Source organism: Apis cerana, linkage group LG4 (genome assembly GCF_029169275.1).
Source record: "Apis cerana isolate GH-2021 linkage group LG4, AcerK_1.0, whole genome shotgun sequence".
NCBI lineage: Eukaryota > Metazoa > Arthropoda > Insecta > Hymenoptera > Apidae > Apis > Apis cerana.
Genome location: NC_083855.1, coordinates 213,209 through 233,427, shown reverse-complemented (window position 1 = coordinate 233,427; position 20,219 = coordinate 213,209). Strand labels below are relative to the sequence as shown.

Sequence of the window (20,219 nt, the reverse complement as noted above, 5' to 3'; positions counted from 1 at the left end):
AAGGCAACCGATCAATGGATAAATTTGTTTCAACTCGTTTTCAGATCGATACGCGGATAATTTTACTTTCCGCATAATATTCCAACGTGCATAAGTGAAAAATGATATTTTAAAAGTTTAAAGATGTAATTAAAAATGTAAAACGACTTGATTGAAATTTTATTAAACATATTCCTTTGGTAAAAATATTATCCGCCATCTACGACATTTAAAACATTAATTAAGTTCGAATTTAAAGAATTCTAAAAATCAAAATTGATACCATTTGGCGAAATAAATATTTCTCTCTGGAAAAAAAGAAAATTCTAGAAAATTCTTATGGTTACATTACATCAAGTTACGACGTAATTTTGTATTATAATATTATAAACAAAAAAAAATAGATAGATAGTTAAAAGATATGTGTGAATTATTTATTTGTGATTATTACATTATTATTTTATTATTTAACGATAAAATATATCGAAGGAATAAAATGCAAATATATCGTTAGATACAGCTGTTGGAGAATGGTTATTCAAAGTCTCCAAAATGTCCAGACCTAGAGTGAGATGCCTCGAGCCACGTAACAGCCTACATTTTATTTCTGTGCACTTTTACTTTGCGACTGTGCACGCAGTTCGGCCTTGCTGCGACCTGAATACCTCGGTTTACCATCGTTGGAATCCTTCGTGTCGTTGCTCGATTTCGATAGATTAGGGAGTACCTCTCTTCCGCATGGATCGATCGATAAGATCGACGAGAAAGCGACAATTTAATTGGCTGATATACAAGTTTCGGGGGAAATAGAGCTGGAAAAATTACGTTTGAAATTGAGGAGATGAAACGAAGAAAGAAAGTGTAATATATTCAAAATTGAATTAAAAATTAGAATTATGAATTAAATTAAAAAAAAATTATCAAAAAATAGATTTATAAAGATGAAACGATTATCGTTTATTACGATAGATAATAAAATTGTGAGTTGAGTATGACACAGAAAAAAATTCAACTTGAAAAGAAAAAAAATATATGAGAATTACAAATTAATTTAATTTTATCGTTTCATGAAAATTCATTGAGTCATATACAAAGACAAATAATAACTTTTATTAGTGATTCTTCAAATAATTTCTGTATGCATAAAGGATGAAGTATACTTACTAAAAATAGTATTTCAATTTTCTGATAAACACTTAAAATATGTATGCATAAAACATAATATTATTGAAAATTTTAAATAAATTCTAAAACTCTTATTTACCCATCATCCGTTTTAATCGTAATCCTGATTTTTTTTTCACTTTTATCCTTTACCAAAAATCTTTTTACACGTCTACTGTAATTCATTCGACAATGACAAATTCATTTTCTAATAAAAGATCGATATCTCTTCTAACACGTTGACTTTTTACAACTAGCAAGTGGAATTTCGAATATTCAAATTTCAATCAACGGAATGGTCACATTTTTAGAAAATTATTTTTTAGAAATATTTATTTACCTTTACTTGTAAATTATACTTTAAATTGCGTAATTGATATATTATGTGTACACATCACACATCACACACTGTGCACAGTTGAAAATTTTACATTTCAGAAACGGATCATGTACGTAGATGATAAAATAGATTTCGATCTCCTCAAATGACGCAAACTAATATATAAGCATTGTTAAAGCTAATGATCGAATTAAATAAACCTTGATTACTTGCGTGGTTTCTCTATAATAATTAAAGTTAAATTACTCGAAGATTTTCAAATATTAAATACCAATTATAAATAAATAAAAGAAAAATAAAAGTTACTATAAAAATTATATTTAAATTAAGCGAATCGATAAATCTTTGTGGAAGAAAATTTTGTTTAAAAAAAAAAATTGAATTTATCGCGCTATATTACATTAATTTCGCGATATGCATCTTCGTTATTGCCCTCTTATTAGATCTAATTATTACTCGCCACCCACATTCCCGTTTATTTTATGAGATAATTTATACCGCGATGCAATAGCTCGTATATTGGAATGTAATTATATGAAGTATGCATTAACATTACTATGCGAAACGTTCGATCGAGCTTCGCATACCACGATTAATTCGGATAATGAGGATTTCGCTATACAGAAACAGTTCCAATATATCTTTGCGTGACATCAATTTAATATATCAAATTATAAATATTTCAACGCCTCTGTATCGCTATGATATCGACGTTTTCAACGTTGATGAAATGCGATGTAAATAGTATTAATTTAGCAGATTAGATTCAAGCTCGATCGAGCTTGTTTAAAAATTAAAACGTTTCGACGAAACAATTATTTCATTGTCGTTTAAATTATTCTATCCACTGCGATATACTTGAAATTAACATTTTAATTTATCGGAAGTTTTCTCGAAAAACTGTGAGATTCATCAAAACTCGTCGTAAATTATTCGATCCAGAAACAAACGAAAAGATTAATTTCGAGACTTTACTATCTACTTATTAATTTTATTAGAAAAAAAAAAAGCACGAATAACCTTTAACCTAAACTTTTGGTAAATGACGCACGGTCAACTGGCGAAATTCAATATCATGCAAATGTCACGTCGCGTTGCCAAAGTTTGCGGAAAATCTGCCACGCTCGGCCACTCCCTGTTTACGTTATACGCGCATGCGTGTGCGTCGAGACGCTTTGCACGCAGCCACAGCAACGGATAAAGGACGAGTCCCGTGGTCGAGTCTCGCGAGATGCGGCCGAGGAATCGAGTTCAAGGACCTCGCTTTTCCGGAATAGAACGCAATCCGAGCGTTTATATGCATTGCCGAGAAGCTGGATGCTGTTAACAGCTCGAATTCGCGCTTCAGGAAATCCATTTGCGAACAACTTCTTGGATGTCGTCACGCGGGAAAAGTCTCTCTCGACGAGATTCGAAAGTTTTACCGAGCGCGGGAAATTGAAACGTAATTCTCGAAAGAATTTGAAGACACGATATAACATCATTGGAATGTTTCTTGCGATTACGTTTTTTCGAGGATGCATTCGTTCCTGGAAGTGAAAAATTTTGATTGAAGAAAGTTTTGTAATTTTATAATTACTCTTGAAAAAGAATTCACGTTTCGTGTGTCTATCTATTAAGATATTTTTGATCATTAACGATAGGCGGTAATTTTTATTTATTTTCGAAAGAACAATTGGTCGATATGAGAACACGGAAAGTTTTTTAAAATTATTTTTGCAAATTCTAGAAAGTAGGTCTTATGAATTGTGAAATCCTTCTATTTTGATAGTAATTCATTTTTTTTCTTTTTTGGAAAATTTAATTTAAAAACATAAGAAAAGAATTTTTAAAGACTCAATAAAATCAATTCGTTTCGAAAATTTCTATTCGATTCCTACTCAAATATCGCTCGTGAAAACTCGATTTTCATAGGAAATTCGCGTACGAAACGAGCGCGCAGAAATTTATCTGCTCACCGATCTCGGTGAATTGGTTGGTGAAAACGTTGGGAGAATCTCGCGCGTTAAAGTCTGAAACCTCTTCCGTGGCTTGTTCTCGTCGAGTCGAAAACTCGCATAAACTATTGCATAATTTCGCGTGATTACCTGCGAAACCGTTGCCCTCGTGGAGTGACGCTCGTGCACAATTATTAATCTCTCTCTCAGCCGTCATTGGACGAAAAATATCAATCCCGGAGATTACGTATTTTCTCCCAATGATCCGAAATAATCGAATATGTATTATTCTTCGAAAGAGGACGCTGTGGAATCCTGTCGGATCGAGGGATAATTGAATTCGAAATTGCACGGGCAATTTGCAGGAAATTTTACGCGAAGCAATTGAAGAGATCGAGTATTTGGAAAACTGAATTTCTGAATTTTCGCCTTTCCTGAAAACGATACGAATTATTCTTCTTCTCTTTTCGCGTGTTCATTTAATAAAATAAAATATTTCTTTACGTTGTCATGTTCCATTGACAAGTTTTATTTTACCAAACGAACAACGCACATCGTGATAAATTCTATATAAAACGATCTTATCTATCGGTAAAATATCACCTCGAGAAATTGATCATTAGAGTTTCAATATTACTTTCATCTTTTTTTTTTTTAAATATAACTTCGATGTCGAGATTATTATATAATCTGCGTGAATACAAATTTTTCAAAGTAGATAAATTTCCTAGCAAGTGTGCGAATGAAAATTTTTGTGACTAATTATAGATTTTCTTTTTATTTGTTATATGAGGACGTATATCGTCTACGTGTGTATGCGTTAGGCAGTTGATTAAAAAAAAGAAGAAAAATGAACAAAGAATGTCGATGTAATAAAATTTCACGTGTATCCAAAAATAATGAAATAGCATTCAAATAACAATAATCGCATCAGGCTAAAATCTGTGAAATCGTTTAGAAATCTATAAATAAAAATTAATAGCGTAACTACAATTAGTTATATAACAATGGAAAAATACACGTACGAAATAAAATGTGGAAAATGTTCGATTCTTGTGATCGCAAGTTCGAGAATCTTACAGTGTCTTAGTTAATGTGCTCGTAGAAAATCGAAGATCAAACGTCCATGTGAACTTTGCACAAACTGTAATAATTCAAAAATATCGTGCTTTGTTCGAGAAAAGTTAATTTCTCGATATGGCTAATTTTTAAGAACGTATAAATAAATGATAATTTTCGAACACTTGATACTTCTAATGCTGTGTCATTTTAAATAAATATTCAAATGTCTTCGATGTTTTATCAATATTATTAGAGTTTCGTGTTTCTTTCATTGGAAAGATCATCGGAGAAATGTGTCCTCTAACGAGGACGTTGTAAAAAGAACGTTGTCGATATTTTTATAAAGCATTCGATTTCATCAAAATCTAACTTGATCCAAACTCTCTCGAACAGTTTCAACTCTAAATTGAACTCTAAATTATCTTAATTCACTTGGATAGACTTTGGATAAATTTACTTTAACTTATATTTTAATTAAAAACGAATTAATTGCCTTAAAAATTTGCCGTGAATTCCATTCAATCTCGTTTCTGCTAATCCAAATTCTCTGTAACTCGATTTATTCTCGAACTATATGCGGTTTAATTCCTTTCGGGAGACATATCGAAATAATCGAATATTTAACCAAACAATATTTTGTTATTACATTATCGTTTATATTATTCGTTGAAATATAAGTATTGTTTTAAGATAAACGATATCAATAAATATACATATATATATATGTTGTTTTAATTAAAATAAGGCCTGAAAAAAGACACCTATACGACCAATCAAAAATATATCTTTCAATTATTCCACATATTGTTGAATTATTGTTGAATCGCGCATAATTTTACGTAAAATTTTGTGAAAGAAAAAAATATGCGTTGATAAGGAAAAGAAATCAAGCCCACCGAAAAAATCTATTATGAAAATCTGAATGAAAATTTCGTGAGAAAGGATATATAATTAGAAAACAATATAAAATAAAAAAGACACGTAAGAACTTTTTTATAGATATAAACGAGATTTTGTAAATTGTCAAGAAATTTATTTAAAAAAATATCAGTATTAACATTGGTTTCAATTATTTGTTTCATTATTAGAATTTCTTGACTTTTTAATCAAACATTATTATTAATCAGTCATTATATATACATGTATATTCGCAAAGATAATTAATAAATTATTTATATAATCCATAATTCTCTCCATATCTTTTTCGTTAATTAATTAATATAATCGATAATAATCGATTAGAATAAGCAGAAATAAATACTTGCAATATGTACGGCATATTTTATAATTTTGTTTTTATTACTTTAAACTTTATTGATTTCTCGCACAAACGAAGTGAAAGTACAAAAATATGTAGTTACGAACAAATTAGTAAAATATCGAAATATTTTATTACTCTAATATAAAAATTAAAAACTACATAATACCATTTTTCAATAATTAATCATTTGTCAACATATCCAAAAAAATACTTTATTTTATTTAAATTTAATTTAAACTTTACGTCGATTTAAAATTTATCAAAATTGATCTTAAATTCCTTCGGATAATCAAAAGATTTTTCAATAATATTTTGTTTTTATATAATTATTATAAAAAAAATTTTTACAGCTTTTCGGATTATTGGAAACAATGTTTGATTCTATTTTGTATAGAAATTTTCTTTTCGCTGATAAATTTGATTAATAAAATATAATTTATTATTATTAGATCGTTTTAAGGTATTTATACGAAATTTTTATATGACTAAATAGAACTAAAATTCGTCTTATTTTTCAAATAATGTGTTTGCTATGTTTTAAATACACGTTTTTTTTTATACTCTAATTATTATATTCAAAAAAAACATTCTTATTTCACCAAAAATAAATATTTCAAGTTGCGTCACTCTCGAAATAAGAATGCGATATTCTCCACTTTATTTATGACCAAAGGAATTACTTTTATCTTTTTTTGATTAGATCTCCAATTGTCGAAGAATTGAATGGAAACATCGATGTAAATTCATAGCCTATCGATCCAGCAACATATATCAAACATATATGTACATCTGTAATTTTACAGATATGTCAGAATGGCCGATTTTTTTTATTAATTTACGCTCACGAAAAAAAGAAAAACTATTCTCTTTTATCGTCCGATCGATAAAGCGGGACAACAATGTAACCTGTTGCTGGACAAAGAACGGGGACTTTATGTCCATCCACTTCGTAAAACGCAATGGTTAAGTGGTATGCAGATACGATCAGCATCGACTGAGAGAATAAACAGGAATCGAGTCTTACAAAGAAGCTGAAGCGATTGTCACGCGTATTTTTTTTTTTGAGCGTTACGTATGAAAATTGCACGGTTCGAGTCTGTTTTCCTACAGCGATTTTATCTACCAAAACAAAATGGTGATACTTCGAACAGGCTCTTTAAGCTTTGATATTTTATCGAGCTCGAAAAGGAAGATACAGAATGGTCTGGCGCAGCAACGTGGAGATTCTAGGTACTTGTTTCTGTTCACAGGTTTTTGCAGGTAAATATTAACGTTTGACCTATTATTTAATCTAAACTAAGTTTTTTCACAGCAATTCATGCTCGTAAAAATAATTTATTATTGATTCAATAAATTGTTATACGTTACAATAACAATTACACATCGTAATAATTTTATTGAGTTACGAGAAAGCTGAGCATAGATAATAGACGAATTATAAAAACGGTCGATAGAATTTATTTATAGAATTTCAAAGATATGATTGATCTCGTTGTTTGTATTTCAAAAGTTAATTAACAAAGCTTAAATGGCGATTTTTGAAGTGATTCCAAATAATTTGTTCTTCTTTTACGAAAATTTTCAGTTTTTCTTGATGAAAAATATTAATCAATCGTAGAATGCATGCAAGTGTCACATTGATGGCGTAGTATAATATTGGTACTATTATATAAATATTATTCAAAGAGCTGTCCGATGCTTCGATGGTAGAAATAATATACGATGAATTTACTTTATTAATTGTTTGTAAATAAATTGTAATTCGATATAACTTTTTCCCAATAATTATTCATTTGTTTTAACATATGTTTCATACGTTTCATTGTTTCATTGTTCAAGCAGGAGATATCCAATACTATTTATTACTTCGAAGCATTTATATATTCTGTGATTAACTAGCGTTTTTCGTAATAATAATAATAATAATAATAATTTGTCAACATAAATTTCATAATAATAATATAATAATTTTTTAATATAAAAGAAAATTTTCACAAAGAAAGAAATTGCTTAAAATCATCCTAAGAATTTCTACTTAAGCTTTATCGACATTCTGCAGCTTATTTAGATAAAAGTAGCTTGTCTAGGAAAAAATTAAATATTATCAATTAAATTTAATTAATCATTTATATATAATTATATATAATTTATCATTGATAATATAATTATGATAATGTTTTGTTATTTTATAAAAGAGTTAAAAATAAATAAAAAAATGGAAAAATATCAAATGAAATTCCGGATACTTTTCACTATATCAAACGTAGATATATTTTATTTTGCAAATATTATGGAAATATTATTTCTCGAATTTTTTAAAAGATGAAAAAAATTTATAATCATTAAAAAATTCAATGATAATATTCAAATGAGCGCTTACATGCATGTATATATTCGTATCGGAAAACATGAAATGAGAGAGAAAATATTAGGAACGTTCGAAATAATTAGATATACGAGTTTCACACCTCGCTTCCTTATAAAGAACGCATCGATTTACCTCTCCCAACAAAGGAAATTTTTGTTTCACTAGTATGCTAGCAACAATAACGCATTATACGATCAAGTGGTTACGATTCGTGAAAGGCTCTGAGCATCCTCTCAAATGCCATGTATACAACGGGATTAATCAAAACGAAGATCCTGAGAACCGCCCTTTTGTATCTCGTATTCTTTTTCATCGTTTCGCTGTAATAAAAAATATAATAAAAGTTATTAGTTGTAATACACTGAGAACAATTTTTTGTTTTTCTTTTAAAATTTCAATTAACAATTTTTAATTAATTCTGAACTTTGAGATCGATTACGTTATAGGATAAAAAACCTTTTTTTTATTAATTAGAATAAATTAAAATTTATAATTAAAATAATTAATTAATATGAGAGATTAATAGAACAAAAATCGAATCCTTAGAAAATTTAAAACTTAGAAGAAAGGAACGAAAGAATATCAGAGGAGATTTGCGGGTGCGCAACATTCACCAGGTCGAGCAAGGAGGAAGGTATATGGTGGGGAGGGCCTTCTGGTTACCAAGGGGACTCTCGTCCTGACTCCTGGTTACAAGAAAGAGGAGGAAGAGAAGGGATATAAATGATTGCGCAACAATGCACCGCCACCTGCACCCATTTCGTCACACAGCTTTAACTGGCTCGATGGTGGTGGCTGGTTCGCATTACTTTCGCCAATTAAACCTGTGGACGGTCGTTGTTCAACTTGAATATGAAATTCCATGATTATTTTAAATTCCAATCGAATGAATGCGTCAATAATCACTAAAAGAAAATCTGATTGCAACCCGATAACACATTGAACGCACATTATTGATGACATCGATATGATGCACTTATTCCCAAAATACAGGCAATCAAAAGATTTAAAATCGAAATAGCTTCAACGATTTGTTATATATTTACATACGTGCTGATAATAACGATGTACTTGAAATAAGGATAATAATAAGATTTCTTTGAAAATAAGTACGAAAATTTAACACAAATTGAATATCGAACAGCAATAAATATCGAACAATTTTCGATTATTTTAACCTTATAATATACGATATTCTTTTAGAGAAAAATATATAAAACGAATTGATAATTCGTTTTTCTTTTGCATCTATAAATATTGATCTCAATATTTCAATATTTGCTAAATATCTATCATGCGATGACGTCGATTATTCGAGTCAAATATTCCAGTAAGAATATTTTTGTTGTACGATATTTATTAAATAAATATATTATTTATATTTAATTTATAGTTCCTGTTAACGAGCAAAATAGTCAATTGGAGGAAGATCATAAAGAAATTTTAATAAATATTAATTGCCCACTTAAATTAATTTTAAATTATATTCGAAATGTAGTGGGATTGGATGATACAAGTGACTAGGATATAGCTATTTCTATTAATTTGTTTAAATAATAAAAATAAATAATAAATATTTATAATATATTTATAGCTGAATTTGATTTATGTGATGAAATTAACTGTCAATTAAGAAAAACTTCCTTTTTTGAATCACACATACTTGGTCTTAATGTTTTTCAAGCAAATTTAACATATATAATAATTACATTTGAACGTAAGTTTTAAATATCGTATAAAATATTATTATCAATAAATATTATTTATTTAGGAGATATAAATGGTCAAATGATAAACATCACACCTCTTCTTAGTGGAAAAATAATGAAAAAGTGCAATGATATATTAATAAAGTTTGCCTTTCCTAAAAGAAATTTATCTGCTAAATCTTCTTTAAAAAAGGGTAATAACACGCATAGAATATAATATAGATATTTAATTATTATATTACAAAATTGAATACATTTTAAATATATATTATATGACGATAACTACATGAAAATGTAGTTATTTTTTATGTACAAAATTTTAAAACAAATTTATGCTTATAGAATCTTTATAAAAGATCTTTATCCAATTCCTTAAATTTCATATTTATCTTCGTAATATTATAAAATTTTCCATGTTTTCCTAATCCTTCTGTAACAAATCTTTTTGCACCTTCAACTCCTTCTTCAAATAATAAATGAGATGCATTGTCTTTCTCAAATTGTATAGCTTCTTCTAATTGTTTAGCAGAAAATGTAGCATAATGTAGAGAAGCTCGATCGGCAAGCAATGTTTTTCTGGGAAACTTCACAAAAGATCTTGCAAAATTTACTGTATGTCCTATCACTATAAATTGAAAGATATATATATATATATATACATATTTAACATTCGTTATATCTTTTATTGTACTTATTATACTTTTTGTTATAGTTATATATTATATTATTTATTACTATAATGCATTTGTTACTATACCGTTACCAACAGATGTATAACGATTGATTAAACCACATGAAAATGCTTCTTTTGCATCGATATGACGACCAGTTAGAATCAAATCCATTGCTCTTGAATATCCAATTAAAGCAGGTAATCGAACTGTACCACCACATAATATGGGTATCCCAAATCGTCTATTGGCAAAACCTAATAATGCGCTTTCTTCCATTACTCTAAGATCGCACATTAATGCAAGTTCAAATCCTACTCCTAGAGCATATCCGTTTATAGCAGCTATTAAAGGTTTCTTACTCAATTCAATTTTATTAGCCTATAAGTATTTTGTATAAAAATTAATATTACGACAAATATTATGCAAATAATTTACATGAAATGTAAATTTTAAATTTATTTAATTTACCAATGATCCAAATTGAGGTAAAACTTCTTCGTTTTTTCCATTATATTGTGCAATTTCTTTAAGATCGTAACCACTACAAAAATTTCCTCCTATTCCATGAAGTACACCAATTAAACAATTTTCATCATTTTCAAATTTATCTATTTCATCTGCCAGTTCTTGTGCAGTTGCAACATTTAAAGCATTTTTTGTTTCAGGTCGATTTATACCAATCATAGCAACATCTTCAAAATGTTGCACTACAATATTTTTTTCTAGAATAATTTATTTAATAATTTAAATTTATAATTTAAAATATAAAAATTATAATAATAAATATATATTGTATAAATAATTATTTACCCTTTTGTTCTCTTTCAATTTCTACATTTTCAGATGATTTAGAGGTTAAACATCTTCGTGAATAACTTTTACAATATAAATTGATTATATTCGATATTTGCTTTATAGAATGCATTTGTATAAAAGAAAAATTTAAATTATATCTACAATTTCTATAAATATTACTTGTGAACTTTTTTTATTATTGTTAAATAATCTAAATTCCTTCAACTTACATTCCTTATTATAATTGAACATTCAAATTTTTGTTTTGGATTGAAAAACGACAATGTGCATTTGCAAGATTATATTTAAAAAGTTAAGGTGAGTTTATATATCGAACATGACAACTTTTTTATGTAAACATGTCTTAAGATAATGTCTAACCTATATTGTGTGAATGTCAAAATAATCTATATATTTTTCCTTTAAATGAATCTGTTTAAATCATTATTTCTCATTTTATATAAATAAACAAAAGTATATATAAAATAAACCATTAATTTATAAAGTAAAATATTAGGAAGAAAAAGTTTTAAAAATGGAAGATTTGCAAAAATTGGAAGAGGAGGCTAAAGCAAGAGCAACAAAATATGGATGTAATTTATTGCAACGACCAGGTCAATTGGAAAAAATTGATATGTACAAACGTAGAATAAGTAGAAAGAAAGCTTCAGTGGAAACTATGCTCAAAACTGCAATGCAAAGTCAATTAGATGGAGTTCGTGTAGGCTTTGAACAACTTCAAAGTTCTTTAGAAAGTATTGCTTCGATAAAACAAGATTTGAATAATATTAATGAATTTTTCAATAAAGTTCCAGAACTTAGTGCAAAATTACAAGCTGTTCAAGAAGAAAATATGCGTCATTCTCAATATGTTACTGCTAAAGAAAATTTGAAGCATACATTTACTTTGCCTGAAAGCGTTGAAATGACTAAACAGTGGATAAATCAAGGAAATCTTTTGTATGCTCATCAAATTATTATGGATCTTGAAAATTCAAGAGATGATTTATTATATGAACTTCATAAACTTCCAAATCAATCACCAGCCGATACTGTTATGTTAAAAGCTTATTTAGAAGATGTTGAAATGCTTTCACAGTTAATGGAAAAACAAATCAGACTAGTATTAAGCCGTACTTTGAATACAGTTAGAAAAGAACCTACTGTCATTGTAACAGCATTAAGAATTATAGAAAGGGAAGAGAAAGCAGATCATTTTGCTATTCAAAGGCATAAGCAAAGTGGATTTATGCCACCAGGAAGACCTAAAAGATGGAAAGATATGGCAATGAAAGTTTTAGAAAAATCTGTAGCCAATAGAATTGAAGGAACTCATGTTGAAGAAAGAGTCGATAATAAAATGTGGTTAGTTCGATATTTAGAGCTTACAAGATTATTAATTTTGGAAGATTTGAGAGTTGTTAAAACTCTATGTGAACCTTGTTTTCCACCTTGGTATAATATCGTAAGAACTTTTGTTAAAATGTATCACACAAGTTTATCGCAACATTTGAAAGACATAATTGCCAATGGTTTAGAAGGAAACGAATATGTATCTTTATTATCATGGATTATGAATACTTATACTGGTCCAGAATTAATGCAACATCCTGAATTAAATATTGATACAAGTGATATAGGTCCTTTGCTGAGTTCAGAAATTATAAGTAATCTTCAAGAGAAATATTTAAAAAATATGTGTCAAAATTATGAAGATTGGATGAAAAAGACTTTGGAAACTGAAAAAGTGGATTGGTGGAGTGGAGTGATACCAGAAGGAAGCACTCAAGAAGCATATTATCATACAGCGGCACCTGTGATTATATTTCAAATGATTGATCAAAATCTTCAAGTTACAAAAACAATTAGTACTGAACTAACAGCACAAGCTATAGTCCTATGTATTGAACAAGTAATTAAATATGGATTTATGTATAGACAAGCAATATTGGAATTTAAAAGCAAACATTTTGAAGATAGAAGTCAAGTACCTTATTTTACACATCATATGATTACAGTTGTTAATAATTGCTTACAGTTTACGGAATTAGCACAGCAAATGAAACAGCTATACTGGGTTTCTAATACTAGTGGAGATGCTACTGTTAAATTTGAAAATTTGTTATCAAATTATCAACAATTACGAAATGAAGCAGCAGCTATATTATTAGAAGAATCTTTCTTAGATTTAGAATTACAATTTCAAGATTTGATTACTCCTAAATGGTTATCATCTCCTATTCCAGTAGAAACTATTTGTGTGACTTTAGAAGATTATTTTCAAGATTACAATCATCTATGTCCAAAAAATTTTGAATATGTTATTACAGAAGCACAAAATCTTATTGCAAAACGTTACATTTCTGCAATGTTACAGAGAAAAATATCTTTAAAAACATATGACGAATGTTTAACATGTACATCAAAGATAATGACAGAAGCAGATAAGCTAAAAAATTTTTTTGATAGAATAGCTCCAAAAATAGGAAATTTTAATTCTCCTTTTGAAATAATTAAACGTCTTGCTGAGGTATTACGTTGCGAAGATTCAGAAATTCTTTCTCTTGATTTACATTCATTGGTTGAAAAATATCCAGATATGACTGAAGATCATTTAGTTAGATTATTGGGTCTTAGAGGTGATATTTCTCGTAGTGAAGCAAGGGAAAAAGTTTCGTATATTTTAGAAGCTCAACGTAATCGTAAAACTCCACAATCTATTACACCTAGTATATTTAAACAAATATTTATACAAGACAGTTTTCTTAGTTGGAAACCTTAAAATTTAAAGATAAATATAAAAAAATTATATTGTTGTATTTTACATATCATTAAAAAGCTGATATAAATGCTATATTAAAATTATGTACTATAATAATATAATATAATTCTATAAAAATTTTAATAATAATACTAAATAGTTAATATATATTACTATTATGTTGTAAATAATTAAATAATTCTTTGTACAATTAAATTAAATTAAATTTTTTTAAATTTTTCAAATAAAAAATAACTTTATTAAAAAGTAAAAGTATTATGTATATAATAATATTTACAAAATCTGTATATATATATGTATATGTATATGTATAATATATATATATATATATATATTATTTGTATCTAAAATTTTTATTATTTATTTATAGTTTGAATGTAATATAAATGTTTATATTATATATTTATATTATATTAATAATTAATTCCATCTTAATTGTTACTGATGTATTCATTTACATAAATGTCTAATTAGTAATTTGTATGAAATTAGAAATATAAAATAAAAAAAAAATAGTGATGTAGAATTTAATAAATAAAAAAATAATTAAATACTTATTCAATATTATTTTTAAATTAATTATATAAAAAATATATATAAGCAATTGATTTTATAAATTATTTATTATAATTTAATTTTATTAATTCAAAAAAAAATATATTTATATATAAGATTTAAATATTAAATTTTATTAATTTATTTTAAAACTACTATATGTGCAAAAAAATAATTTCTCTAAATAATTATTTTTAAATATAAAATATATGTATTATATATAAGAAATTTAGAAATTCTATTTTACAGTAGAAAAATTATTTATTTCATTTCATTTCTTTAATTTTTCAAAAATATAATGCTCTATAAATCGTAAAATTCTTATTTTTAAATATAAATGTATTCAAAATATAAAAATATTTCAAAATTTATGGATTTTACTGTTTCAAAAAAAATTTTTTATCGAAAATAGTTGCCCTATGTTCTATATAATTAGTTATACTTTATATACAAACTTTTATTAAAATCAGAATTTTTAAATTAAATAAATTTTTCAAAAAATGTTTCATAAATTTTTCATAATTTTTGATAAAATATTTCGAATATTTTCATAAATGTATAATTGAATATATGTCATATTAATTTAATTTCTATTTCAATATCATTTATATCATATTTTAAGTATTTATAATTCAAATATTATTTGCACAATGTATTATGTATAATTCATAGATTTTCTTATTTTTACTATATACATATTAATATTCAATAATTATGTATTAAATATATAAATCTAATGATTTTTAAAATCTTTTAATATGTAAAAATATTCTCATTATTTATATATATTTTTATATGTATCTCGTTTTTAATTATATGAATGTTAATGTAAATTATGATCTTTATTTAATTTAATGTAATTTTTATTTTTATATCAGAAATTAACTGTTTCTTTTTTTCATTGATGTCTCTGATGTCGCACTGACTACTCTTCTGTTGAAGTCACTGTCGCTGATTCCAATGAGGTTATTATTCATCAAATAAATACAAAAATACCAGTGAAAATTTTTAATTTTTTATTGTTTTTTTAATGAAAATAAAAAATATATAAAAAATGCCGCGTATTATGATAAAAGGTGGAGTTTGGCGTAATACGGAGGTAAGAAAAAATTTCTAACCTATATTTAAGTATTTAATTATTTGGTGATTAAAGATAAGTTTTTATATGAAATCTTTTAATTTCTTAGGATGAAATCTTAAAAGCAGCTGTAATGAAATATGGCAAAAATCAATGGAGCAGAATAGCATCTCTTTTACATAGAAAGTCTGCTAAACAATGTAAAGCACGTTGGTTTGAATGGTTAGATCCAAGCATTAAAAAAACAGAATGGAGCAGAGAAGAAGATGAAAAACTTCTTCATCTTGCAAAATTAATGCCTACTCAATGGAGAACAATTGCTCCAATTATAGGACGTACAGCTGCACAATGCTTAGAACGTTATGAATATTTGCTGTGAGATAAATTTTATAAATTTAAATTCATATTGTTTGTGAAAATGAGTAAAATTATGTATTTTTATTTTTATATCAGAGATCAAGCCCAAAAAAAAGAAGAAGGAGATGATGCTACAGATGATCCTCGTAAACTAAAACCTGGAGAAATTGATCCAAATCCTGAAACAAAACCAGCCAGGCCAGATCCTAAGGATATGGATGAAGATGGTATATCTTTCATTTAAAAAAATTATTAATTTTTATTATATGTAACAGCAATAAAATTAGTAATTTTCAGAATTGGAAATGTTATCTGAAGCACGTGCTAGGCTTGCAAATACACAAGGTAAAAAAGCAAAACGTAAAGCTAGAGAAAAACAGTTAGAAGAAGCTCGCAGGCTTGCTGCTTTACAAAAACGTAGAGAATTGAGAGCTGCTGGTATTACTGTATCACAAAAAAATAAACGTAAACGCGGAGTAAATTATAATTCTGAAATTCCATTTGAAAAACGGCCCGCACCTGGATTTTATGATACATCTAATGAACATGTAGATCCACTTGCTATTGATTTTTCAAAAATGAGACAGCAACATTTAGATGGAGAATTGAGACAAGAAAAAGAAGAAATGGAACGTAGAAAGGATAAACAAAAATTGAAGCAACGTAAAGAAAATGATATTCCAATGGGAATGTTAAATAATGAAGAACCAATAAAGAAAAGAAGTAAACTTGTTTTACCAGAACCACAAATATCCGATCAAGAATTGCAACAAGTAGTTAAGCTTGGTAGAGCATCAGAGGTACACTATTGTAATTAATATATTTAATCATTTGAAAAAAAAATATATAATATAAATTTTATTATTTGTAATAGGTTGCTCGTGAAGTTGCAACAGAAAGTGGTATTACATTATCAGATAGTTTATTGGCTGATTATTCTTTACCAACTAATGCAGCTGTAACTCCACGTACTCCAGCTGCTGCTGCAGATAGAATTCTTCAAGAAGCTCAAAATGTTATGGCTCTTACTCATGTTGATACTCCATTGAAAGGTTGGTTCTAAAAATATTTAATTTTATTTATATAGAATTTAAGATATTATTTTGTTTATTTTTTTCATATAGGTGGATTAAATACTCCTTTAAATAATTCTGATTTCACTGGTGTTGTACCTTCTACGAATACTGTAGCAACTCCAAATACAATTCTGGCTACTCCATTTCGTTCACAACGAAGTGATGGAACACCAGCTAATTCTTTTAATACACCAATATCTGCACGAACACAAAATGGAGTTTTAGCAGCTACACCAGTTCGTGACAAGTTAAGCATCAACCCAGATGAAAATATGGACGGATCAGAAACACCATTAATTCAGAAACAAGTGAAAGAACAATTACGTGCTGGATTGAATGCACTGCCTGCACCGCGTAATGATTATGAAATAGTAGTTCCTGAAGGAGAAACAAAAGATGAAGAACTTACTCCAACTACCACAGAAATCATAGAGGATCAAGCCGACATAGATGCTAGACAGCAGCAAGAATTAATAGAACAAAGTAAAATATATTGAATATATATATTTATATATATATTATTAGAAATTATTTACATATTATTTTATTATTCTTAATTATTTATATTAATCATTTTACAGGAAAAAAAGAATTGTCTAGAAGATCGCAAGTTATACAACGTGATTTACCACGTCCAGTTGATGTAAATATGAATATTTTGAGACCATTTATGGATACTCCATTAACAGATTTACAAAGGGTATGATTATATAATTATTGAATATATGTATATATGCAATATATTTATAATTGTTATCAAATATATTATTTTAGGCTGAAGAACTAATTAAAAGAGAAATGATCACAATGCTACAGTATGATGCATTACAAAATCCAGTACAACAAAATCGTAAAAGTTCTTCAAATTCAGTAGCTCAAGCACAAGCCTATTTAGAGCAACATCCATATATTAACTTTGAAAAAGAAGAACTTGCTGCCGTAAATTAATTTCGTTATATAATTTTATTTTATATATATTTAAATTATTTTAATTATAGATATAATTTTTTTCAATTTTTTATTTTAAATTATATATATAATTTATATTTATTATATATATATATATAAATTATACTTATATATATAAATTATATTTTACATAGGCTAAGAAACTTTTAATTGATGAAATGGCAGTAGTAAAAGAAGGTATGGCTCATGGAGAACTAAGTTTGGATTCTTATACAACTGTATGGGAAGAATGCTTGTCACAGGTATATACTATATTTTTTATAACGAAATATTTTAAATTTTATAGATTTTTCATTTATTTGCTAATGTATTTTATCAGATATTATATCTAGAAACACAAAAAAGATATACACGAGCAACTTTAGCTTCGAAAAAAGATAGAGTAGAAGCATGCGAAAGAAAATTAGAAGAAAATCGCATGCATATGACTGGTGAAGCTAAACGAGCAGCAAGAATGGAAAAAAAATTAAAAGTTCTTACTGGAGGTTATCAGGTTCATATTTTTTATTTTATTGTATATAAAATATATTTATTAACTTATTATTAACATATTAATTGATGTTAATGCATAAATTTTCTTTATTATAGACTAGAGCACAAGTATTAACAAAACAATTGCATGATTTGTGGGAACAAATAGAACAAGCGCATTTAGAACTTTCAACATTCAAATTTTTACAAACACAAGAAGAAGCTGCTGTACCAAGACGAGTAAATGCACTTATGGAAGACGTCAATAGGCAAACAGAACGAGAACGCGTATTACAAACACGATATGCACAATTGCAAGATCAGTTGCAACAATGTTAAATATTTTTCAGATGATCTATTGTAATATATCATACAGCAAATATTGTAAACGTTTGTGAAATATAAAAAATTAATTTCTATAATTTTTCATAAAAAGAATGCTTTTAAAAAGCAAATTTTCAAAGATCTCAATTTTGTATAATAAAAGAACTATTTATCTTGAATTATACACAAATGACGATTTAGTTCATCAGAATTAAGACAATTTAATGTGAATATAATTTATTGTGCAAGAATTAACATTATAAAATAGTTTGTTAAATAAGAAATTAAATTTTAAAATCTATATTTATGTTTATTTTATCGACAATTTTAATAATTTAATGAAAAAACTTAAAATGCAATTTATTTCAATTTATTTTAAAATTATGAAAATAAAAATGAAAGATAGTGATATATAATCTAATTATTTCATATAATAGAATTTGAAAAATAGAATAATCAATTTACTGAAGATTGAAATTTATTATTAATTAAAAAAAAATAAAAATGTAATTAATTACATTTTTATATTGTATATCTATGTGTAATAAAATAATATAATGGAAATGATAAAAAAAAAAACAAAAATCACAAATTATTTCAATCTTATTCATTATTAATTTACATAAAATCTTGTAAAACATGTGAAAATGCATAATTTATTTCGAAATATTATAAAATTATAAAATTATAAAATGTAAATTAAAAAAAAATGTTAAATATAATTTGATATCAAAATTAATTGCAATTCAATCAAATATAAAATAATAAATGCACATATATCTGTTTTTTTTCACATAGTTTTTTTCTAAATGATTTGAAGTTGATTAATTATATAAGAATTTTATATTAATCTTTTATTCTCTTAACTTTTCTTTCAAAATATTTATTAAGTACTTATAATAAGTATAAATATTAAATACTAGGTACTTAAATAATAAATTTATTATTATATTTGATAATTTAAACATAAAGAATCAGAAAAATATAAAATATACAATAATAATAAAATATAAAAAGAATATGCAAAATGTTAATATATTTGTAGAATCAGACAATCAGACTTTTTAATTAATTTAAAAATTAAAACAATAATTATAAATAATTTGAATTTGCGTTAAATAAACGAAATGAAAAAAATAAGACAACGATATAATAAAAATAAATATAGAATATTTTACTTTGTTCTCATTTCATTTTATCTATGCAAACTTAAATTATTTTTAATTTAACAAATAATAGTTTTTAATTTAATTAATTCTTTGTATACCAACTATTCTATTTTATTTTGATCTTTAAAAAATCCTCACATTCAATGAAT

General features: G+C 26.3%; 3 protein-coding genes and 1 long non-coding RNA gene across 5 annotated transcripts; 2 read left to right on the top strand and 2 right to left on the bottom strand.

Moving 5' to 3' along the window:
- Window positions 1-391: 391 nt before the first annotated feature.
- Window positions 392-2,674, bottom strand: LOC114577649 (uncharacterized). Its single transcript, XR_009829394.1, has 2 exons — window positions 1,244-2,674; window positions 392-791 (listed from the first exon to the last, which is right to left on the bottom strand). It is a non-coding gene; the product is annotated as an uncharacterized LOC114577649 (long non-coding RNA).
- A 7,358-nt stretch (window positions 2,675-10,032) lies between these two features.
- On the bottom strand, window positions 10,033-11,599 carry LOC107998624 (short-chain-enoyl-CoA hydratase). Its single transcript, XM_017057984.2, has 4 exons — window positions 11,305-11,599; window positions 10,963-11,216; window positions 10,578-10,872; window positions 10,033-10,445 (listed from the first exon to the last, which is right to left on the bottom strand). The coding sequence occupies exons 1-4, from the start codon at window positions 11,417-11,419 to the stop codon at window positions 10,168-10,170; spliced, it is 942 nt and encodes a 313-aa protein (XP_016913473.1). The 5' UTR covers window positions 11,420-11,599; the 3' UTR covers window positions 10,033-10,167.
- A 45-nt stretch (window positions 11,600-11,644) lies between these two features.
- Window positions 11,645-14,318, top strand: LOC107998623 (exocyst complex component 3). Of its 2 annotated transcripts, XM_017057983.3 has the most exons (2): window positions 11,871-12,010; window positions 12,099-14,318. In XM_017057983.3, the coding sequence occupies exon 2, from the start codon at window positions 12,143-12,145 to the stop codon at window positions 14,069-14,071; it is 1,929 nt and encodes a 642-aa protein (XP_016913472.1). In that variant the 5' UTR covers window positions 11,871-12,010; window positions 12,099-12,142; the 3' UTR covers window positions 14,072-14,318. The 2 variants fall into 2 exon arrangements, with proteins under 2 accessions (XP_028522906.1, XP_016913472.1); XM_028667105.2 differs by having other exon boundaries at window positions 11,645-14,318.
- A 982-nt stretch (window positions 14,319-15,300) lies between these two features.
- Window positions 15,301-19,202, top strand: LOC107998625 (cell division cycle 5-like protein). The gene is made up of 11 exons (XM_017057985.3): window positions 15,301-15,725; window positions 15,814-16,079; window positions 16,158-16,288; window positions 16,359-16,861; window positions 16,936-17,113; window positions 17,186-17,620; window positions 17,719-17,837; window positions 17,912-18,076; window positions 18,241-18,348; window positions 18,426-18,599; window positions 18,695-19,202. Exons 1-11 carry the CDS (start codon window positions 15,681-15,683, stop codon window positions 18,914-18,916), a joined length of 2,346 nt encoding a protein of 781 aa, XP_016913474.1. The 5' UTR covers window positions 15,301-15,680; the 3' UTR covers window positions 18,917-19,202.
- Window positions 19,203-20,219: the final 1,017 nt, after the last annotated feature.